This window comes from Pollicipes pollicipes, unplaced genomic scaffold, assembly GCF_011947565.3.
Source record: "Pollicipes pollicipes isolate AB1234 unplaced genomic scaffold, Ppol_2.1 Scaffold_7261;HRSCAF=8764_pilon_pilon_pilon, whole genome shotgun sequence".
Taxonomy (NCBI): domain Eukaryota; kingdom Metazoa; phylum Arthropoda; class Thecostraca; order Pollicipedomorpha; family Pollicipedidae; genus Pollicipes; species Pollicipes pollicipes.
Genome location: NW_023597054.1, coordinates 18960340 through 18983715, shown reverse-complemented (window position 1 = coordinate 18983715; position 23376 = coordinate 18960340). Strand labels below are relative to the sequence as shown.

General features: G+C 50.1%; 1 protein-coding gene across 1 annotated transcript; it reads right to left on the bottom strand.

Annotated features, from left to right (window-relative positions):
• Nucleotides 1-23207, bottom strand: TER94 (Transitional endoplasmic reticulum ATPase TER94). Its single transcript, XM_037235784.1, has 12 exons — nt 22998-23207; nt 17896-18115; nt 16695-16834; nt 16174-16366; nt 12959-13075; nt 10048-10165; nt 6485-7032; nt 5187-5706; nt 4826-4950; nt 1516-1677; nt 928-1082; nt 1-476 (listed from the first exon to the last, which is right to left on the bottom strand). The coding sequence occupies exons 1-12, from the start codon at nt 23012-23014 to the stop codon at nt 371-373; spliced, it is 2421 nt and encodes an 806-aa protein (XP_037091679.1). The 5' UTR covers nt 23015-23207; the 3' UTR covers nt 1-370.
• Between the last annotated feature and the right edge of the window lie 169 nt (nt 23208-23376).

Below are 23376 nucleotides of genomic sequence, written 5' to 3'. Positions count from 1 at the left end.
CTCAGTATTGTCGATTTATTGAAGACCCATCTAAGTCGCAAAACGCTGTTCTGGTCCACACCTCGTTCTGTATCGTTTTTATTTTCCGCCACGCCGCCCTAAACAGCCGGACGGCGGGCGGCCACAGGTCATCACAGCAGTCCAGTACACAGGTGGTCTTCCAGCTGCAGAAAATCCGATTTTGTGCAACGGTTTATTCGAGGTGCACAACAAACCAACTTGCTTGTACTGACCGCAAATAAGTTACGCCTGTCAGTTCTCTCAGCGCGGGTAGGCCAACTGAACTGTGTACTCGCTCCAGGACGCAGCGCTCGATTATCGAAGGATGCTGTCGGCCGCGCTGCCGCGGCAAGCAGGGCGCGTCCCCCGCCTAGCCGTACAAGTCGTCCTCGCCCTCGTCCTGGAAGTTGGCGCCCGAGCCCTGGCCGGCGCCGCCCCCCTGCGGCTGCGAGCTGCCGCCCTGGCTGCTCGGGAACCTGTCGGAGCACGACAGCGTCAGCGGTGCACCACACATCGGCCCGCCCGCCGACCGGGCGAGTCGGCCGCCGCGGCGGCACTGGCCGGCACAACCTCTACCACCGCGAAAAGTAGAGATCGATGGGGCGAGGGACATTGAGACGACAGGGTATTCCACAAAGCGCATAAATTTGGGGTGGCGTTTTAGACTCGCGTGTTATTACCGTACCCTCACCTGAGGCCTATCTCATACAACATCGAGCACATGCGTTAATGCCAACAAGAACAAATGACCACCAAATACTGAAAACACGGAAGCAGATAGCGAACAATTCCAACAAACATAAGAACACATCCACGCCAGGCCTACCATGGAAGGGGCATTGCCAGAGCATCTTTCCTCACAGGACCGAGCTGCCCCCTCCCCCCCCCCCCCCCCCGGAGCAGGCTGCAGGAATGTCGGTCACCCACCTGAAGTTCTGGCCGAAGCCCCGCGACTGCTGCAGCGTCTGTGAGAACATCTCGTACTTCCGGATGTCATTGTCGGAGACTGAGCGGCGCGCGAACTTCATGGCCTCCTCGAAGTGCGCCCGCGTGATCTCCGGCACCGGGTCCTCCTCATCCATCTGAAGGCAAGTCAGGTCAGTACCAGGACAATCTGGGTCGTTCGTATCACACCCCATGGGCTAGCGCATAAGCATACAACACTACAAACGATTCTCTTACGTCATGGATATTTATCATGTCGGGAATTGCTATGGTGAAAACAACCACCTGTAACATGTCACAACGTACTCGGCAGACGGAGCATCACGCAACCGTTGGAACGTATACATGTTGGCAGTTTCATCATCCAAGGTTACTAAACAAAAAATAACAACAAAAACCTCAGGCCTTCCCGACCTACAAAGTTCATAAACAACATTCATGACATGTCACCTCATCGTCCACTGGCGCCTCGACCCAACACCGAACGCCGATCGTCCCACACCACCCAACAGAGCCGGCCGGCGGCGGAGGCCCGCGCCCGAGCTCGGCTGGCCGCCGGCGGGTGCGCACCTCCATATCCATGTCGGGGTTCTGCAGGCGCTGGCGCTCGCGCGCGATGTCCTGTTCGATGGCCTGCCGGATGGCCAGCTTGCAGGCGCGCTGGCAGATCTCGGTCAAGTCGGCGCCCGAGAAGCCGTGCGTCATCTTGGCCATGTAGTCGAGGTCCACATCCTGCGGCCGGGCGGCGCACGTCAGCCGCCGGCGCCCGTCACACCCGCGCACCACCCGGAAGGCAGGGCCGCGCGCCCACTATTTCATAAGCGAGCGACGCCCACGACCAGCGTATTCAAGACGCGTGCCAAGCCTGAGATAAGCGTGTCCGCGCAGCGAACTGCGATTAACTACGCAGACAGCGATGGGAAACTGCCCCGGGGTTTGTGCTCGGTGGGCCTACGAGCGCAAACTCCGCAAGTATTCCAGCCCCCGGCCCGAACACTGGAGTGATTTGCCCCGGCGAGAAATGGAAAACGTATGGGGAACTCGGGGACTCATGGTGCCAAAATGGTTATCCTTCTGCCCTTTCACTACAGCGGGATGTCGCGAAGGTATGCAAAGGTACGCTGATGGACACACGTGTCTTGGCATGATGGAAGACCTTTACGAGTTGCGTTAAAGGGGCTGCAAACCAAAGGAACAGTGGAACAAAATGAAATTAATGAGAGAGCGAGAGCGAGAGAGAGAGAGAGAGAGAGAGAGAGAGAGAGAGAGAGAGGAGAGAGAGAGAGGAGAGAGAGAGAGAGAGAGAGAGAGAGAGAGAGAGAGAGAGAGAGAGAGAGAGAGAGAGAGATAGAGAGAGAGAGAAGAGAGATAGAGATAGAGATAGAGATAGAGATAGAGATAGAGAAGAGATAGAGATAGAGATAGAGATAGAGATAGAGATAGAGATAGAGATAGAGATAGAGAAGAGATAGAGATAGAGATAGATAGAGATAGAGATAGATAGATAGAGATAGGATAGAGATAGAGATAGAGATGAGAAGAGATAGAGATAGAGATAGAGATAGAGATAAGATAGAGATAGAGATAGAGATAGAGAGAGAGATAGAGATAGAGATAGAGAGAGATAGATAGAGAGAGAGATAGAGATAGAGATAGAGAGAGATAGAGATGAGATAGAGATAGAGATAGAGATAGAGATAGAGATAGAGATAGAGATAGAGATAGAGATAGAGATAGAGATAGAGAGAGATAGAGATAGAGATAGAGATAGAGATAGAGATAGAGATAGAGAAGAGATAGAGATAGAGATAGAGATAGAGATAGAGATAGAGATAGAGATAGAGATAGAGATAGAGATAGAGATAGAGATGAGATAGAGATGAGATAGAGATAGAGATAGAGATAGGAGATAGAGATAGAGTAGAGATAGAGATATAGATAGAGATAGAGATAGAGATAGAGATAGAGATAGAGATAGAGATAGAGATAGAGATAGAGATAGAGATAGAGATAGAGATAGAGATAGAGATAGAGATAGAGATAGAGATAGAGATAGAGATAGAGACAGAGACAGAGACAGAGACAGAGATAGAGATAGAGATAGAGACAGAGACAGAGACAGAGATAGAGATAGAGATAGGGATAGGGATAGAGATAGAGATAGAGATACAGATAGAGATAGAGATAGATAGATAGACAGATAGACAGATAGATAGATAGATAGAGAGATAGAGAGATAGAGAGATAGATAGATAGATAGATAGATAGATAGATAGATAGATAGATAGATAGATACATAGATACATACATAGATAGATACGATATATACATATATAATATAACATAATATAATATACTACAAATACAATACATCTATTCATATTTACTATATTTATTCATATATTTATTTATGATATAAATAAATATAAATATATTTCATGAAAACAGTAATTTATTGCAGAGCAAGCCGAATAACTGCTGGCACAATTAAGTCAAAATCACTTCCTCTGAACCCAAATCCGTAACACGGCAGCCGCCCAAAATCGACTGACCATGGCTTCTGAATTAGGACATGAAATTCACAACCAAATGCTTGTATTACTTAAATCAAAAGTGTCGCCAACTGCCCTTCGCCCACAGTCACTGCTAAATGCGACAATGCTGCTTCCACAAGTCATGCCTGAGTCAAGGGGCGGCTGACACGTCAAACGGTACGATTTCTTCAAGCCAGCATCGTTCATCAGCAGTGCAGTCCACGCGCGTCAGATTTAAGGACAGTGGCGCCTTGGGTAACCATGCACGAACAAGATCCCGACTTCCGCACTTCCTTCGTCCGCTTACAAACCAACTGCGAAGTCAATGAGTTCAAAAAGCTGACCCAGCACTTCCAAAACCCGTCTGAACGGTTTAGTCGGCTCATAAAACACAATTTTCCCAACATGCATTGCAACGAAGTCACGGAATTCAGGCCATTTTCCAACAAATCTCATGAAAATATCATAAGCATCATATAATATTATGAAAATAAATAGATGAATGGATTAATCCAACACATGAAATAGTCCCCAACGGGTTTCTTTGCCCCGTTTCATAGGCATCAGGCTTAGTAGCGGGGCTTCAAGCGTAACGGAGTCCCTGAAATGCATCATTATTTTGGACCTGCTTCTGAACTGGCCCATCTAGCATCAACCTGCCGTAATTTTGTCCTCAGGGACGTGGGGTGATATGCTACATCAACCGTAATGTAAACCCCGCTCGTGCAGTGGCTCTACGAAACACATTACACAAAACACCAAGCAACCGATGGGTTCGTTTCACTGACGCGTTACCCCCATTTCAGACGCAGCGCCAGGAGGTGTGCGAGGTGGATTTCGGACAGAAATGGAAGATGAGTAGCAAGTCCCAGTCGCGTATATCCTGGATCACACCGCTAAACGAACCAACTGGATCTGGATCAACTGGATCAAAGGGTAAAACAGTCGGCGAAATGCCCGCTTGAACCTGGTGAATCGGTCATTTACACCGGAAAATAGTAGGGGCTTACTCCCACCCCGTGGTCGAACTCCTGAATGTCACTGCACGTATTCACCCCAACAAAAACAGATCAACACGATACACAATACTTGCATGAAGGTGTCAATAGTCCTTGTCATATGTCATCGATGTCAGCCCAGTGAGCTGTAAGCGGGGCATTACACAACTATTGAGGGGCCAGTGGGCCGCACACGGTGCGGTAACTGACAGGCTGTGGCCACCCATGCGGGATCACGCCACGGTCAACGTCAAGCACAATATCGGAGGTGTTCGGCACCCACGGTCGGGCCCACAGCGCTGACCGTCCGCCCGCCCGGCGAACAGCGCGTCGGTGAACGGCGCTGACCTTGGCGATGGGCGACTTGCGCAGGTTGGCCTTCAGGATGGAGATGCGCGACTTGTCGTCGGGCAGCGGAATGTAGATAAGCTGGTCCAGCCGGCCCGGACGCAGGATGGCCGGGTCGATGATGTCTGGAGGAGTGAAACATGCCGTAGGTTACACACACACACGCCACCGACCGGCCGGCCTGTCGCACCGCCGTCCACGACGCACAGGCGCCCATTCGCTCACAGACAGGCCCGCCAGCGCCGCCGGGACAACACCGGCGCCGGCGGGCGGGCGGCGGCGGGCTCGCCGGCGCCCCTGTCGACACGTCCCGTCAGCAGCGCGCCCGGCTCGCCCTCCCGGCCCGCGAGAGCGCACTCACCTGGCCGGTTGGTGGCGCCGATGATGAACACGTTCTTCTTGGAGCCCATGCCGTCCATTTCAGTGAGCACCTGGTTGATGACGCGGTCGGCGGCGCCGCCGGCATCGCCCAGGTTGCCGCCGCGCGCCTTGGCGATCGAGTCCAGCTCGTCGAAGAAGAGCACGCAGGGCGCGGCGGCACGGGCCTTGTCGAACACGTCGCGCACGTTCGCCTCCGACTCGCCGAACCACATGGTCAGCAGCTCGGGCCCCTTGATCGAGATGAAGTTGGCCTGGCACTCGTTGGCGATGGCCTTGGCCAGCAGCGTTTTGCCGCAGCCGGGCGGCCCGTAGAACAGCACACCACGCGACGGCGTCATGCCAAACTTGAGGAACTTCTCCGGGTGCTCCACCGGGTACTGCACCAGCTCCTGTAGCTCCTTCTTCACGTTCTGCAGGCCGCCAATGTCGTCCCAGGACACGTTGGGCACCTCCACCACCGTCTCGCGCAGAGCGCTCGGTGTGCTCTTGCCCATGGCGAACTGAAACGGAGACCGACGTGAATCGAAAACCGTGGCACACGCACCGCAGCGTAGCAGGAGCAGTGGCAAAAGGAGTACGCATGCAGTCACGGGGAAAACCAGTCAGCAGGTCACATATTGACAAAAGAACAGCATTGAATCTTATGGGAGGATTGAGACGAGGCATAAGCACCACGGATGGGACAACTGTTTGGACCATCGTCCTCGTCTGGTGTTACTATGTACAAAACGTTCAGGCCATCCAACTCTCAAGCCGTGGCAGGCGTAAATGGGTCCTGAGAAGGGCTGGATGATGTTTGGCTTTCAGCCATGCATACACCACATCCGCCATTTTCGCCTCTCAGTTCTGGGATTGGAACCGAGGTCTTCTGATTACCGAATACACTGCTCTACCAACTGACCTGTCCTGACGTGTCCCCGCCGGGTAACCAAGTTGGTAAAACACTGGACTCGCGATTAGAAAACCGCGGTTCGAATCACACAAATTCCGAAGTGGACAATTCCGGCTGTAACGCATGCGCGAGGAAACCCAAACATCATCCAGTCCTTCTCGAGACAAAAACAATGCATCTAATAAATAACAACCAACCACAGGTGCCTTTTCAGATAGCGTGTTTTGTTGCCAACAGCTGACGCCATCTCATCGAGACCGACACAGCGGCAAGCGGGCGCAATGAACCACGAAAGTAAAACCGAAAATAACGACGGTAACCGCGACCGTAGGCGTCCACTTCCGCTCTGTCCCCAGCCGCGCCCGCGCTGCGCGACGCCCACTCACCCTGAAGTTCTCCATGGTGACGGCCAGCGAGCCGAGCACCTCGGCGTCAATCTGGTCGTCCTCCAGGTCGATAAGGTCCATCTTCTCGCGGATCTGCTGCAGCGCCGCCTCCGAGCAGAGCGCCGCCAGATCGGCGCCCACGTGGCCGTGGCTCTCGGCGGCCACCTGCTCCAGGTCCACGTCCTCGCCCAGCTTCATGTTCTTGGTGTGGATGCGCAGCACCTCCAGCCGGCCGGTGGCGTCCGGGATGCCGATGTCCACCTCGCGGTCGAAGCGGCCGAAGCGGCGCAGCGCCGGGTCGATCGAGTTGGGCCGGTTGGTGGCCGCCATGACGATGACGTGCGCGCGCTGCTTGAGCCCGTCCATCAGCGTCAGCAGCTGCGAGACGATGCGCCGCTCCACCTCGCCGTGCGTCTTCTCGCGCTTTGGCGCGATGGCGTCCAGCTCGTCGATGAAGATGATGGCCGGTGAATTCTTCTCGGCCTCCTCGAACGCCTTGCGCAGGTTGCTCTCCGACTCGCCGGCCAGCTTGCTCATGATCTCGGGCCCTGCGGCGGGCGCGCAAGATCGTTACGGTGCCTGTAGGACACTGAGCCGTGTTATATCTACAGGCTCCGTGCGATTCCCTGAGAATCCGCGCTGGCCTGCATGGCTCATGGTCTACATGGGGCTTTGTTCTGGAAGTGAGAGCGGTGTAGCAAATGGTCACGCGCAGTCCTCAACGTATAGCAGTCAGTCACTTAAGCATCTACAAGCGAAATCCAGACATAACTTGAGTATAACATCACGACAGATTGAATGAACAAGTGACCTTCATACATCCACATTGCCAATAGTTACCTTGACGATGATTGAGCTTAACAACGCGCCAAAGGCCAAGGTCATTTTGCGCCTAGTGCGACAATACCAGCGAGAGGTGAAGAACCTTACAACCTGTAAGGGGGAACTGCACCGTATATTCACCTCAGATCACGCTACAAGGCTGGCGTAGGAACACCTGACCTACCAGCCCAGGTTTAGCCGCAGCCATGGCACGTTCCTTGTGTTAGATAATATAATGTAAATGTAACGGACATTAATAAATAATACACATAAATAAATGTAACGGACACTCAGGCAGCATGTCACACCGCTCATTATTTCATTATACCCAGACCTCAGCTTACCATACGTCACACAATCACGGCCGTTTTCATGACGGGATCTTCGCACATAGAGTGTTAACAATGAGACCAAGGCTCAGAAATCACTGTCCATAACAACGTTTATGACGCATCTGCCACCCAACGATGTAGTGCAGTGGCCGACAACCTCAAGCCTAGCTGCTAACCTCGCACCCAACTAACCTCTATGCTAGTTAGCTAACGTCACAGCGCTGCGCCACTTTGCCAATGACAAAGTTACTTGCAAGAGGATCTTATGACCATAGCTGCAGCTGAGTTCGAATGACCATTTTGACCACGCGACTCTAGCTGATTAGCCGCCGGTTACTGCACTGTGCTATTCTGGCGCTACAAAGCAGCTGGTTCTGGGAGGATAAAAAGTTAAACTTGGCAATAATTAATCATATTCGAATGAACGTTTGCTGTTGGCGGCTGTAGATTTTCATGGGCGTCATTTCTCATTCGCTTGAAAACTCGATGCCGCAAACTTAAGCATCGCACGTTTTGTGATTCAAACAGGATGTGAGAAGACCCGGGAGAGGAGGACTGCGGCAACTTTGTCCGGCGAAGGGTATGTTAGGCTTGTGCAAAGGATCTTTTCGATGTTGTTGGACCATGCTGCGAATGCTTCATTACCTTTCAGTAGTATATGTCCTACACACAAATATACCGTAGTACTATTCGATTTATCAGGCTCCGATCGGTTAGCGGCAATTTTCACATTTTGGTTTGGCGAAAAACGAATGCAGCAAAGGTTATGACCTCCTAGGAGCATGGGAAACGAAACGGCTGCAATGGCGCTGCTCCGACCTTTCACGTGAAAACCAAGGTTCGAATCCCAGCTGACGCTGAGCCCGACGGGCACTCCCGCCGGTGCGACCGCCGTGGACGCTGGCAGCCGCATGGAATGCTTATACGTCCGCAGTGCACCGCGCCCCTCAAACTCTCATGGGTCTGTGTGTCCCTAGCTAGGCGTCGCCAGTCACAAGCTCTCTATACTAGGCCGCCTTCACCAGGCCAGCGGGTGATCATGACGCTGGCGGCCCCGTCCAAACGTTATGACACGTGGTAAAATGTGCTTCCTCCATCTTTTCACCGCACAGCGCCACCCGCCGAGGATCGCGGCGGAGCTTATTATTAGTTCGTTGGCAACACCATGGGTCTCTCTACCCAAGACGCTAGTGATGTCACGAACCACCGAGGGCTCAGACGACTGTCCTTGCACTAATTGGGTGCCTATATGTCCAGCCCGAGCCATAAATATATTTCCTCGCTGCAGGTAGTGCGTGCGATGACATCCGGGTACTTGGTCGAAAATTGCGTCTTGATCAATCATTGTACGTTCACGGCTACCTTCGAATCAAAGCCAGCCGCCAGTTTCTTTAGAATGCGCTTCTTCAGCCGTCGCCAAAGTAAAAGAAAATGGTCGACTTACGTTTTATGTTTCTACCTATGTTTCTCGTACCAGCCCGAATGATCGGAACTGTTCCGCATATGAAACGCGCTCTTGTGTAACTAAGTCTCAAGCAATTACCTTCTCGGCCTTTTCTGTTTAAAATGCATACAGTATTAGACAGCCCAGCTACTATGCCACCCCCAAAGGCTTCGACGGCACAAATGCGATCCGATGCCCCAAATGTGTGAATGTGAAAATGTGGTCGAACGTATGATCAGCATTACAAGGTTCGATACCATGCAACAATTACAGGTCAGTGAAATAACATACAACCATAGATCGAAGCCAACTTTACCCCTGAAACCAAAAGGACCAAAATGACTGGCACGCCTGTAGGGAGCTCACCGCCATGAACGATTAAGGCCAAACTGGGTAGACATTAGAAATAAATACGGTCCAGTTGGCAACCCTGAACTCACCATTGCAGAATGTGACGAAGAATGGTATGATACAGTGAACAATACCAACAGGATGGAACAAGCCTCAAACGGCTTGTGGTAAAGCAATGACAGCACTTTGGCAGCGGCGTAAGTGTTGTACATTGTCAATCACAGCCAGTTTGAGTCAGATGCCAGTGGTTGAGGCTGGTCTTTTGAACCATGCCAGAGCTTTGTCCCGTCCGAGCATTTCCCATACAAGAAGGAGAGGCACTGAGCTCGCCGTACTCCATTATGAGACGAAGGCTCTTTATGCTGACAGCATCTGAGCCGAAGTATGTTGGGAGGTAGGTACTGGTTAAACGTTATTGAGCAAGTGTTGCTTATATTGACACGACTAAAAACAAACACCTTTGTGAATATAACCAGCGCTTGCTCAGTCGCGCCATTTATTCAGTACCTCCTGGGACACCTAAGGTCCATTATTTTCAGTAACCTCCAACTCATAATGCCGAGTGCTACCTTCCATCACCCTTGCACGAGCGCGAAGCGGCGTCCGACACCTACCGTTGATGAGGAAGAAGAACGCGCCCGTCTCGTTGGCCACGGCGCGCGCGATCAGAGTCTTGCCGGTACCGGGCGGCCCGTACAGCAGGATGCCTCGCGGCGGCTTCACACCGATCGCCTGAGGGACGGAGCGGGACGTCAAAGGTGGCGCGGCAGGGCGGCCCCACCATCGGCGCCGCGCCCGCTGCTCGTTGACACCCCGCCAGCGGCGTCCGCGCCGGACCGCGCTCGGTAGCGGCCCTCGCAGCTCAGCTTTGCTCGGGCTACGGTCCCATGAATGCTTGCTGGTATCAATAGCTTGCTGCGTCCATGCCGTATCGACGGACGACGTCCGGGAGCGTCTGTGACGTCTGCGGGAGGGCCGTCGCCGTCTACTGGGAGGCTGATAATGATCTCTCTCCCCGGAGAAAATCTCATGTCGCATGTTTTCCACAAAGAATAATCGTTACGGCAGGTTATTATATCCTCCCAAGTACGATTCAGGCGGCGTACCTTGTACATTTCATTCGATAGTTATATTTTCAGCGGGCAAATCATCCTACCTGGTACACGCACACACACACTCACAAAAATCCACGTCATGAGTTGTTGCAGGTTACAGGACACTTGCATCACACTCTTTCAACTCATGAAGGAAGCACTGCCACTTTGATGGAACGGATACACAGTGGTGTGTGCATCCGCCCAGAACAAAACACCGTAGTGTGCCTTTGTCACTGCCGCGTTAGAAGTAGAAACTACGAGCGTCATGTGCACAGTACCATACAGGAGCCGAACGAACACGAATCCTACCTCGTGGCACATTTTCCATCAGCACCCAATTTTCACTTACAATTACATTAAAGATTCTGCGCTAAGCAATGATCCCCACAACACCGAATCTGGCGCGACAACCAGAGTGAATGTGGCGGCGCATATGTCCCAGCCATCGCGAGCCTCGGGAACGGACAAACGACAGGTACTTACCGACGACAGCTCACTCTATTAGTAGGAGTCGCCGAGAAAAATTATAGTTCCTGCTTGCCGACCACAAGTCATTGGCATTCATGCGCTTTAGGAGACAAGAGGCAATGGGTTCGATTCCCCGCAGTGCTCGCCCTTCCTGTCAGGGTGAGAGGCAGGCGGCGCCATATAGCCTGAGCGGATGAGTGCGTCGTAAAGCCCCAATGACGGCATGCACCTTAGGACCAACATTTATGTTCCCGCAGATTAAAACACAGGCGGAAGCCACTGACTTTCACATGGGAGATTTCGGGTTCGGTTCCCGACGGAGAGCCTTAGGTCAGCTGGGCATTGTTACTGTTGTTGGTTTTCGCATGGTGACGGGTTAAGATACCGTATACAGCCCTGGAAAGTATGGGGTTTTCTGCGAGTTTGGTACAAGCAAGTTTCACATGACAAGCATGGCTACATAGTCCGCGTCTTTGCACCAAAGAAAACGGTGGCTGAGTTGAGAATACCGGTGATGTTCGGCGACGCTGAAACCTTCGTCTGGCTGACACATCTACGTCACTTTCGAGATACATTTTTCATCACTGGCAATCTCAACCGCATCCGGGCAATCCGGGACCATCAAGCGAATGAATGCAGCATGCTGATTTAGTCAAGAGCTATGACTAAATATTGCCCCTTTTAAACAGGCACATCTACTGAAGTAGACGAGTTTGTGCTGCCACTGGATGGGGTGACTTTGTACATGCGTAGTTTGGCCTGCTATTTATTCATAGCTCACCTCTTTACCGCTACATTTGCAATGAACGCAGACGGTTGAAATTCAGAGCGAACGTCCTGGTGCGACGTTTTGCCCCACGCTGCTACCAGAGTAAGACACTGATGCCAAATGCGGCAGATCGTTTTCGTTATTTTTGAGTTTGTGAGATTTTCCAAGTTCTCGGAACAAAGTCAGGCAACATCCATTTAGCGCTCCAGCAGTAGCTTTTTCCCTGACAAAACATACCATTCATCGTTAGTTCTGAAGTCCAATTCCCGTGAGGAAAAGGCCACTGGTAATCTTCACGCATTACCAAAAATGATCCCGCATCGTTCCGTTGCCTCATCCAATGGAAGTGACCATGCCAACAGAAACGTTCCTCACGTAAAGCACATCTCTTAGCTATGTAACTTGTAATCTTTTTAGAAATGCAATACACTAAGTAATCGTGGTAATTCTGAATACCTTGCACGGGTAGCGCTGGGTGCAAACTGCTTGGTACTTGTTACCAACCCTTGGGTTTGTACTGCACCCAAATATTAAATTGTGCCGTTATCATTCCACGGCAAAATTGGTGTACGCTCTTTTGTCAGACGGAGCTGCGAAGAGTTAAGCGTCCTCTGCCCCCGCCCCCTTGCTGTGGCACAGTCGCCACGGGCCTGGCCCTCGCTATCCATTTGCCAGTTGACCTTTTCTATCTGTCGGGCCAAACAATGCGACAGCCATCGAACCGCATTTCGCACCACTGGATAACGGGTACAGCACATTTGCCCAGAAATACTCCACTTGTCCCGCAACATACGGCGAACCAGAAGTACCCCACACGACAGACAATTCACATATAATTGACTTTACCGCCGAGAATATCAAAATCAACATAAACAACAAACGAAACTAATGACACGAACTTTTATACCACTATAACTATCATATATCGTTGTTATTTCACCAAACTGTGCACATTCCAGGTTGATGATGATTTGGGGTTCTAGGGCGCATCGACTGCTGTAGGTCACGCAGCGCCCATCTGTGCACATTCCAAAAAGAAAACGCAACGCGCTGCAAACACAGCGAAGCTCAGTGAATCTAAACGCGCAGTTATGCAACGGCCAGGACTGAGGAGAACGTCATACACCGCACACAGAGTATCAGACCACCGGCCGGGACGCTGCTCCGTCAACGCCGCCACGACGGACGTACCTTGAACAGGCTGGGGTGTCTGAGCGGGAGCTCGACCATCTCCTTAATCTGGGCCAGCTGCTTCCTACATCCTCCGATGTCGTCATAGCCGACTTCGTTCAGCGCCTCCTCCTCCTCCTGGGCCACACAGCATCCAAGGTTGAGTTAGACATCGACGTGATCATTTCGCAGCGCACCCAAGTCAAGCAGCCAAGTTAAGTACATGGTCCATGATTTTGCCAACTCTTTTCGTGAGCCAAAAGAGGGAAGACAGATACTCATGAGGACTCAGCCTCCACACATGGGTACACTCCGCAGTAATAACAGTATGACAAGTGCCGTGTGCACATTATGCAGAGTTCTCATTACGACAGTGTGCACATTATGCAGAGTTCTCATTACGACAGAGACCGTAAGAGAGGGTCGTGCAGTCAAGAAAAAATTTGCGTGAGCGGACCTATTTGACCGTCGCCCACTTTATATCCGAGATCTTTGCAACCACTGACAGTTGCTCTGTGTAATTTTCCACAAGCGGCACCCTGCGTTGCAAGTGATCCTCGAGAATTGCAATATGGCAAAAGTGGACCCTGCCACGTTCGGTTTAAGTAGAGAGTAAACATGAGAAAACTTGCAAAAGTTTTCTCATGTTTTCAAAAGCCAAGCACGAGTCAACACCTGGTCCAGATCTGACAGCTCGTGGATGTAATTACTCGGAGTCATTAAATTATTCTGCCAAAAAGGAAAACGCCTTGCGAAAAAGAGCGTAATCCATACAGTAATCCATGTACGCTCCAGAGAAATTAATGGATCCGTCGAGTTCGTGCATTTTTCGGACGTGCGTCAGGTCCAAACAACCGGAGCAGTCAAATACAAACCACCTCCACAGCTCGGGCGCATGTACCGTCTAACCCCACTGTCTGACGAGTGACAATATATATGTACAATATATGTGCACCCGAATGTACCAATACAAATGCACCAGAAGACGGACGATCCACCCGTACTCTTAAGAAACGGCCACAACACAGGTTCTTACTGCTAGCATCCAAACCGGAGAGATGGGGCGGTGAAAATCATAGACGTTTACGCAATCAACTGAACCGTATGTTCATAGCCGAACCTAAGTAGCTCACAGCGCAAACGTAGACCAATGCAGTGATGGCCAGGTACGCTCCTCGTAAAGTTTCAAATATGTTCTGTGATTCGTAATCTTGCTCGTGTACTCTCATTTTCATTTGGTTCCTCTCATTCTCATTTTCATTTCATTTTCTCATTTTTCATTTTCTCATTTCATTTTTCATTTCACTGGCTCTCTCTCTCTCTCTCTCTCTCTCTCTCTCCCTCTCTCTCTCTCTCTCTCTCTCTCTCTCTCTCTCTCTCTCTCTCTCTCTCTCTCTCTCTCTCTCTCTCTCTCTCTCTCCTCTCTCTCTCTCTCTCTCTCTCTCCTCTCTCCTCTCTCATCTCTCTCTCTCTCTCTCTCTCTCTCTCTCTCTCCCTCTCTCTGTGCGTGCGCGTGTGCGTGCGCGCGTGCGTGCGCGCGTAGCGTGCGCGCGTGCGTGCGCGCGTGCGTGCGCGCGTGCGTGCGCGCGTGCGTGCGCGCGTGAGTGCGCGCGTGCGTGCGCGCGTGCGTGCGTGCGTGCGTGCGTGCGTGCGTGCGTGCGTGCGTGCGTGCGTGCGTGAGGGCGGGCGTGCGGGCGTGCGGGCGTGTGTGTGTGTGTGTGTGTGTGTGTGTATGTGTGTATAACACTGATCTTGAGCTTCCTTATGAATTATCAATATCATCTATTGATAAGTCTGACGAAAGACCAACATGACCAAATACGAGGCCCATTCGTGTGAGCCTAAGGGACATCATGGTCCATTCGTCGCCGCTACAGAGGCTCTACGACGCATACAGCCGCCAGAACTGCATGGCCTCGCCCGCCTGGCATCCTGGCGGGAAGAGCGGGCACCGTACGCAAACAAACCACGTCCCGCGCATGTTATATAAACAACGATCTGCATATTAACAACCGCACAACCAGAGCCCTATTAGGTTTCACTTCCTCAGATAATACCCATTTATTACCCCCTCGCTTCTCCCATGTCAATAAAAAAGATAGTTGTTCTACCGTTACAGATCCTGCCACGAGACGTTCTAAAAATACATCAGCGGCAGATCTGTTCTTATCATTTCTGGTAGCTCCGGCTTCATTATCTTGCTATAAGCTGTGCGACTTATCCCATATCTGGCAGCGCCAACCTGCAGCCACTCCTCCCAAACCCGCGCATGGATGCGAGGGTTTGGGAGAACTACATTCCCCGAACCCCAGCGCCACTCAGTGAACTACACTTCCGAACCCCAGAGCCACTCGGTGGACTACACTCCCGAACCCTGGAGCCACTCGGTGGACCACACTCCCGAACGCCAGCGCCACTTGGTGGACGACCTTCCCGATTACATCGCCACTCTTCGGCCTACTCTCCCCGACCACACAGCGTCACTGCCAGACATATACGAACAATTTGATTTTGGATTTCTTATGCTGACACTCGTGGCCATGAGCACAACTTTAAACGTTTTGTTTTGCCTAAATGATCAATGTTTGCTTGATAACCCAGCCCACCAGTATCTCCTGGTAAAATAAAGATTGAATTTGGTCGGCGTGAGCATATTCAATCCCCCTCCAGCTTACTCCAAGCAACAATGCCTTGAAAAGCAGGAGACCAGGGAAATTATTGTTTATAACAAGTGGACTAACTACCGGATTGCAACGTCATTTTGCAAGGTGTGTTTCCCGGACCCCACGTCCCCAAACCCCAACCCGCTAGGCGGACCACTCCCGGACCTAGAACCAATGGGCTGACTGCACTCCCGGACCCCAGGCCGCTCCGCGGCTGCACCTCTCGACGCCAGCGCCACTAGACACTGCACTACCTGCCACCAGCGGCCCTCAGACGTGGTTATTATCCCCAACCCTAACTACACCATGCCTACTTTTCTCGCCGACCTCAGCTCCAAGCGCAGTCACCCCCCCCCCCCCCCCCCCCCCACACACACACACTACCAGCAGCACATGAAGGACAACACCTGCACTCCCCGACCCCAGCGCCCCTCCAAAGACTACCCCTCGTCACCAATGCCAACGTGTGGGAGACTGCACCCTCACCCCAGCGCCACCGTCCCCTCATCGACTGCACCCCGATGCCAGCGACTACATCCGACCCCGGCGGTGTTCGGCGGCTGGGCGGCTCACCTCGCGGCGAATAGGCTCGCCCTCGCAGTGGATGACCGTGTCGGGCGCCACGATGCAGTACGGCTGCGGGTCCGTGTCGACCACCTTGAATTCGACTGCGCGCAGTCCGCCGCGCACCAGGAACAGGTCGCCCTTGTGGATCGGGCGGTACGCCTCCAGGAAGTACTGTTTCAGATACACGTCGAACAGGTTCCTGGCGGCGGCGAGGCGGCAGTCAGCCCAGATGTCGCGTGTTGGACGGGGAACGGGGAACGGGGCGGAGATGAAATCAACAGTGACACGTCGGGGGGACAGGGCACGCCCTCCGCGACGACAAGTCTCGTTGTTCATGTCATGACAATGTACATGTGGTCGACACACCACACAAACTATAATGACATGACAAATGACAACGCATACTTCATTACGTGCACGTCAAGGCGTTTCACTGACCACAAAACGGCCACCTGATCTGAGACCTGGCGCGAGCACGTTGTCCACATGGATAATAACAAAAAACGGCTACAGATTGCCGTGCTTACCCAGTCAGTCCTTCAACAGTGTCATCTATGGGCAGAATATGGACTCGTTTCCCATATTTGACGTCCGGACAGGGCTGAATGGAGACGACATCGCCCAGTCGAACTCGAAGGTTGTTGCGCACCACCCGGTTCATGCGCACCTGGCAAGACGACAAATAACATGTTAACGGAATTCGCTAATATTCGCTTTCAGACCAAAAGCACTTGCGATATGTACAAAAGGGCATAGGAAAGTGGACGTCCTCCAAGTTGTCATATGCCAACAGCGTTCAATCCTCGATTGACCCGTTATCTTGGCTTAGAAATAAAGGCATGACAAGCCAGGCACGTCCGACTGCGCCAACTGCCGTACGCGCCACCGATATCAATGCATTCTCTGCGTCTCTGGATGTTTATAATTGACCACAAGTGGATTCCACCATAGGGTTTTGACATCAGACTACACATCATTTGCTTAATGCTTGTTACACGTATCCCAAGCCTCCCTGCACCAATGTAACCCATCTACCATCCCAATGCGGCTTCAACCACCGGAAAGTCTGTCTCTGGCGCTGTTCGTCAGACGGCGCCCAGGACAGCCTCTCTTCGAGTCCCACCACACTGCAACAGGTTAGCCTTGCCACGTGGATCCACCCTGACTGCCCGTCACGTGACCCTTTCGACTGGCTGCGTCAAACAATGCCCGGCTCCTGGGCCCAGTATCGCTGAATAACAACTGCAGAATTTTTCATCAGCCTCAAGGCAGCGGCGGAATAAAAGGAGGATTCTGCTAGTGGTATACCCGACGATAACAAATCATTAGTGTTTATCTTTATCTAAATACCGTGATGTATTTAGTGCACTTTGAAGGAAATCGTGTCTGACAGAACCGTTCCTCTGCGTAACGCGAGAACGGCAAGCATTTTGGATATCACGCTCGCATGGCGGCGCCACAGTCGGCCCGCTGCAATGACACAGGGTGGCGTGATGGATGTTCATCGTCACCTCCTTTTGCCAAAACAATGCCCTTGAACGACTAGCAAAAGATCTCAACCGGCACTCTGCGCCATCCATGCTCAATGTATGGCACCCACGCCATGCTGCATGTGTAAAGTATGCATATACGGTCTGCACGCTGAAGAGGACCGAAGACAGCAGGTCCCTCGTTAAGACCGTGTGCCCTCGCTCGGTTCCCACCGCGTGCCGCGGACCCCGTGCTGACCTTATCGTTGGCGACCGTGTCGTCGGCGAGCACGATGCAGACCGTCTCCTTGCGCTTCTTGCCCTTGAGCAGGACAGTGTCGCCGCGGAACAGCTGCAGCTCGTCCATCTTGGTCTGCGACAGCGCCACCACCGAGTTGTCGTCACTGGCAGCCTCGTCCACCAGCAGCCGGTTGGGGCGCTCCTTCTTCTTCAGGATGGCCGTGGCCAGGTCGTCGGCGCTGCGGACGGCGCCAGGTAGGTGTCAGCGCTGCAGCGGGTATGGGCACCGTCTGCTCAGGTGCAGCAAGGAGGCAGGCGGCGCGCGTGTGTACTTGCGCCAGGCGCATGCCAGTCTCGTGCAATATTTCATATTTTTGTATTCATGCCACGTATCCTCACAATCCGTGAGGCCTCGTGTGGGTGGCCGTCTACGAGGACCACTCGGCACTTTGCGCAATGCTCCAAATTTGGCCCGCATCGAGGCAAAGATGAAGGATGGAACTGCAGATCTGGCTTATGATAAAGATAAAATGTAGTGTTCTGTATTTTAAAGATTCCTTTACATACCAGCACACAAGACGTGAGGCGCGAGACACGATATTTACCCGTGCTGGGATACCAGCAATCTTTCAATTAATTAATGACAGGTTGTAAATGCAATTGTCATTGACATCAGTCTTACAAGAAACTGTCTGAAGGAATACGACACACACCAGTCGTGTGTGCAGGCCTACAAAACCGCGCCCAGCACGGCCGAGCGCAGGGCAAGTCCGTAGATCCGATCACTCTCACAGGGGGACCCTTTACAGGGCATTACAAAAGCATCTATCAGCCATTCTCAGTTCAGCCCAACCCCACACAAGAGCCCTTTCGCAAAGAGGGTGCCTATTTTCCGTGACAAGCGTCACCGAATATTACAGGCATAGTCCTCTATGAAAAGGGAGCTACTTCCACCTAGGCTTTGTTGACAATGACATGGCAACCCGTCATGAACCGGGCGCCTGTTTTGTCGTGACTGCTGCTAGATACATCAGGTGCGCTCTTATATGAGCACGCTTAAATGCTGTCAATCCACATTTCCAATATCGCAAAGTGATACTTGCCCCCCCCCCCCCCTCCCAAGAGTGTCAAATTTTGACTAGGTCTGTCCCAAAGGCACCATTTCACAAAATTGGTAGTCATTCCATTCAGCAAGCTTACTACCACAGCAACGCATCATAAAAAAGACGTCTGATCAGCCTTAAGACAATATCTTCTAGTTTATAAGTTGGTGTATTGTTCAAGGGCACATAATGTGGCCATATCCAGCCACTTGATCAGCAGGATGTCAACATTTTTTCCCCGCTATTGCACTCCTGGCTGGTGGTTCATGCCTCCAGCCAGATGTCCATTAAGGCTCTTGGCAAAATGGCTGGGTAGGCCAGAATGCTAGGGTTCAAAGTTAAAGGACAATTAATTATCAGTCAACAAAATGGTGTGCATGTGGAGGCTGCTGCGGAGCCAGAAGCCTGTGACATTAAGTTGGGTCTACATCACTCACACCCACCTGGGTGAAATTTGTAGTGCTGGTGCCCTGTTATACAATTGTAGGGTGCTTCATGCCATTAGTTCAGCTTATGATCACATGGATGCCTTTCCCTTTGTGCAATCAGAGCCCCATTTTCAAGATAATTCATAAATATGATTTCTACTGTCAACTGCTCATTCAGTTTAATGCCAGATATAATGCAGCCACTGTGCAGGAAGGTGATGATGATGATGATGATGATTTGGGCTTTGGGGTGCACTGACTACATTGGTTACATGGCATCCATAACCTACTTTTTATCTAACAGTTGTCTGAAAAAGCGGAGAGATAAGGTTTTGTTCGATATATGGCATGAAATCGTATGTCTTCAAGATAACTAAAAATATGGCTGTCATGTGCTGAGCTGGTGTGCAGGAAGGTGACAGAATGTTTTGCACCATGAGTCAAGAAGGCAAAGAAGCAGCTGACATGCATCAGACCACAATGTGACTTATCAGTACAATATATATGTTATCCCTATCAAGTTAGGTATCTTTCGTCACCATGGTTTGAATACCTGATGCTCAGCCTTTACAAGCACACAGGAATGGATGCTAAACCCAACTGGCATTATTAAGACCACACACAACAAAATGGGAGACCTGTGGAATTTGACACAGCTGATAGCCCATTAATTGTGAGTCTTTTGCGACACTATTTCACATAACAACACATCAAAACATGAGCTATGATGATACATGTAGTGCAATCTGACAGACCAAGCCATTAACTTGTATATGGCTCAATGTAAGTGGACAGTTCTTCATTTATTTTTGAAGCCATCACAATTAGAATGCTCCTATTCTAGGTCAATATAGGATGCTTGCTTACTTTACAAGTCAATGATTATAACTATCATTATAATCATTTAATTATTTATTTTCTTTCATTCAAAACACTTCTTGCCTATTTCAAGGTATCAAATTTGATGAAATCCATTTTCACATCATTGTATGTCACCAGTCATGAGCTTTTATGAACAAAGCAAAACCAAATTAAGAGCTTTGCATTTATCCCATGTGGCTGCTTTATCCAGACAACCACCCACATGGCAGATAGAGCATGATCTCAAGCAAATGAGATATCTCACATTCTGAGATTAGAACACAGAAAAGACAGGTATTGATGCTATCAAAAACATGGCACAAGACAACACATAAAACCTGTAAAGCACAGGGCACTGACCATTAAAAGGTGGCATAATAGTTCCAAAATAATGTGCTTAGCCTAGATATCATTGAGCTTCAATCACAACTAAATATCCTGTTCACTATGGGATAAACCTGGTCATGGCATCCCCAGCGGGGCATGTGGTGGCTGACCATCCAGTTAAGCTATGCCCTTCAGTGAGCTATACTGAGGTGGAAGTGGCATCTTGACATTTCTAGTTTAACATTTCAGACAAGGTTCTTTGATTTAAGCATTTCCTTTTGCACCTTCCTCATCTGTGTTCCATTCCATTTCATCTTGTTTTTAAAACAAGCATTCTTATGATCATGATGAACCTACCTGGTGAAATGTATGGGTAAAAAGGTCTGATGTCATATACCTTCTTTAAAAAAATCAAAATGCTTGTGCTGAGTAAGTTTGGGTCCCAAGCCTTTGTTTCATAGCACTTGTGCTTGACCTGAGCCTGCCAGTCATGACAGCCCAATCTGCTTCTCTGATGGTTTGACCTCAGAATTTCTTATGGCAAAGGAGCACAGGTTTTTATATCACATCATGATATGATACAGGAGTCATGGGCCAACTGGCTCAGCCACAGTCAAAGGTGGATCCAGAATACTGCCATGGGAAGGGCAAAATGCCAGTTCATGGACCAAGGTCCAAAATATGGCCAATTTTTATAAAAAACGTAAAATGTTGCTTCCTTTGCATCAAAGACCATTCACAAAAACAAGCAACCATCAGAAACATTGTGTTAACATGTTTCAAAGTCGAGAAATGTGTCATTGTTTGCCTGACTTACGCTTCCTTTGGAAAGGGCCATGGCAAAGCCTGAAACATGGAAGATTTTAACAAGATCTTATTGCTTGATAACACAGGGTTTAGACCAACATCAATACTTGGGAGGCTTTTGTTTTTTTTAGGAATTCCTACATTGGGTAGCTGATATAATGTTGTATCATCATCAGAGTACCTCGGGGTGGTGATTAAACCATGACAGGGGTCAGAAGAAAAAGAAAATGCAATACAGTGTGACAAAAGAAACAACAACTCACAATGTCAATGGTGGCCCAAAGGTCATATGCTACACATTTGAATCATAGTCATCTTGATCTCTGTCACACTATTTTGCCCTGTCCTGTGTGCAGCTGCCCACACTGCCCTTATGACCAGAAATCAAGTAACTCAATTGAAGCTGTCAGACAAAAAGAGAGCACCAGCACAAGGCTATTTGTTCAAATCAGCTTCTGCCATACACTATAAGCAGATTAACTAGCCACTAACAGCCGCACACCACATAGACCAGTGGTCAAGGTGACTGCTTTAAACCATGAGCTTATGTTGTTGCACTACAAGCTCATTGCAAAATGTTTGATGCAGTTTGAGATGCTGCAAGTTGTGGTACAAATAAACACTAAATGTTGGATGGCATAATGAGCCTGATTCTGAAACATCTCAAAATAGCTGTGGAAGTAATTCATAGTCAGGAAATGCAAATAAGATCATCAGGAAAACTTTGGCAGCCACCCATCAACCACCCTCCCCCCCCCCCTCCCACCCAATCATACAAGTTGCTCATCCTATTTGTGACAGGATAGGACCTGCTCCAAACATCTGACTGATCCATTTAGTGCCCTGGATCTTCCCTTGTGCACAGTGCTGCTTTATTAAGAATACAATGTCTTTTCTCTACACTATAGGTACAAACTTCCCTTCTTTAGCCTTGTTATCTTATAGTGTAAAAATATTCCTGTTTATCTGTCCTAAAGCACTTAGCTCATTGCTGTGCCTGTCACAGATTTACCCCTTTCACTCCCTGTCAGATGGGATGCCCTGAGCAAGTTGGCAGTGGCCGAGCTACATGTCGAACAAGGTGAGACAGAAGAACAAACAATGCAGTCTGTTATGGAACATTTAACTTAGGCCACAGATTTGAGCAGTTGAACTGGAATTTCATGAATTGGATGGTGAAGTCAGGGGTAAAGCAACACACACTTTGAAGTGGGCTCTAATCAACAAAGTCATTCAATGCAAATATTTTGGGCTCAATATGAAGAAAACAACTTGATTAAGAAACTTCAACAGCAATTGCTGCCTAGCCTGTTTGAGCTTCCCTGAAAGATGGTGTTAAACAAATATCTACATCCAGCATATCCCTGCACAATGGTGTTGGCACAAAGTTAGTTATTAGACAGAACTGAACATTTGGGTCAAGAATGTCTGGGTATGTTGCTGCATATTGAGTGATTTTGGCAAACATGGAGGAGTCAAAATTCAAATTCTCTCGAACACTTCTTCACAGAAACCCTTAAATAAATCATAGAATTAATCTTATATCTGTAAACCCATCACTGCAATAACTGTAAGCTTAACAAAGACCAACTTACTTTTTGCCCTCCGCCATGTTCAGTTCGGGTAGATATCCACTCGAAGAACAACTTCGACACTGTAAATCAGGATCGAAAGGGATTATCTGAGCTTTTCAAAATCTCCGTTCTGGCAGTAAAAGACACGTTCTCTTACAACCCGAGTCAGAGCGCTTCTAACCGGCGACCACACGAACCCAACTTCGGCTCCGGAACAATGACGACGCGGAACTTGCGATGACGGAGCAGATGGAGTGCGGCAAATCTGGTGACTAGGACAAATAGTAATGATCAAAAAATTTAAAAGACTGGCGGAAACCAAAAATATAAACTTTGAGCTACTTACGACAAAACGAAAGTATTGACAAACGTTAGCAAAATAAAATCACACCAAGCATAA

Coding starts and splice junctions, on each gene's coding strand:
- TER94 (XM_037235784.1), bottom strand. Junction 16,835..17,895: donor ACACGGTCGCCAACGATAAG/GTCAGCACGGGG, acceptor TCGTCTTGCCAG/GTGCGCATGAACCGGGTGGT. Junction 1,678..4,825: donor GCAAGTCGCCCATCGCCAAG/GTCAGCGCCGTT, acceptor GCCCGGCCGCAG/GATGTGGACCTCGACTACAT.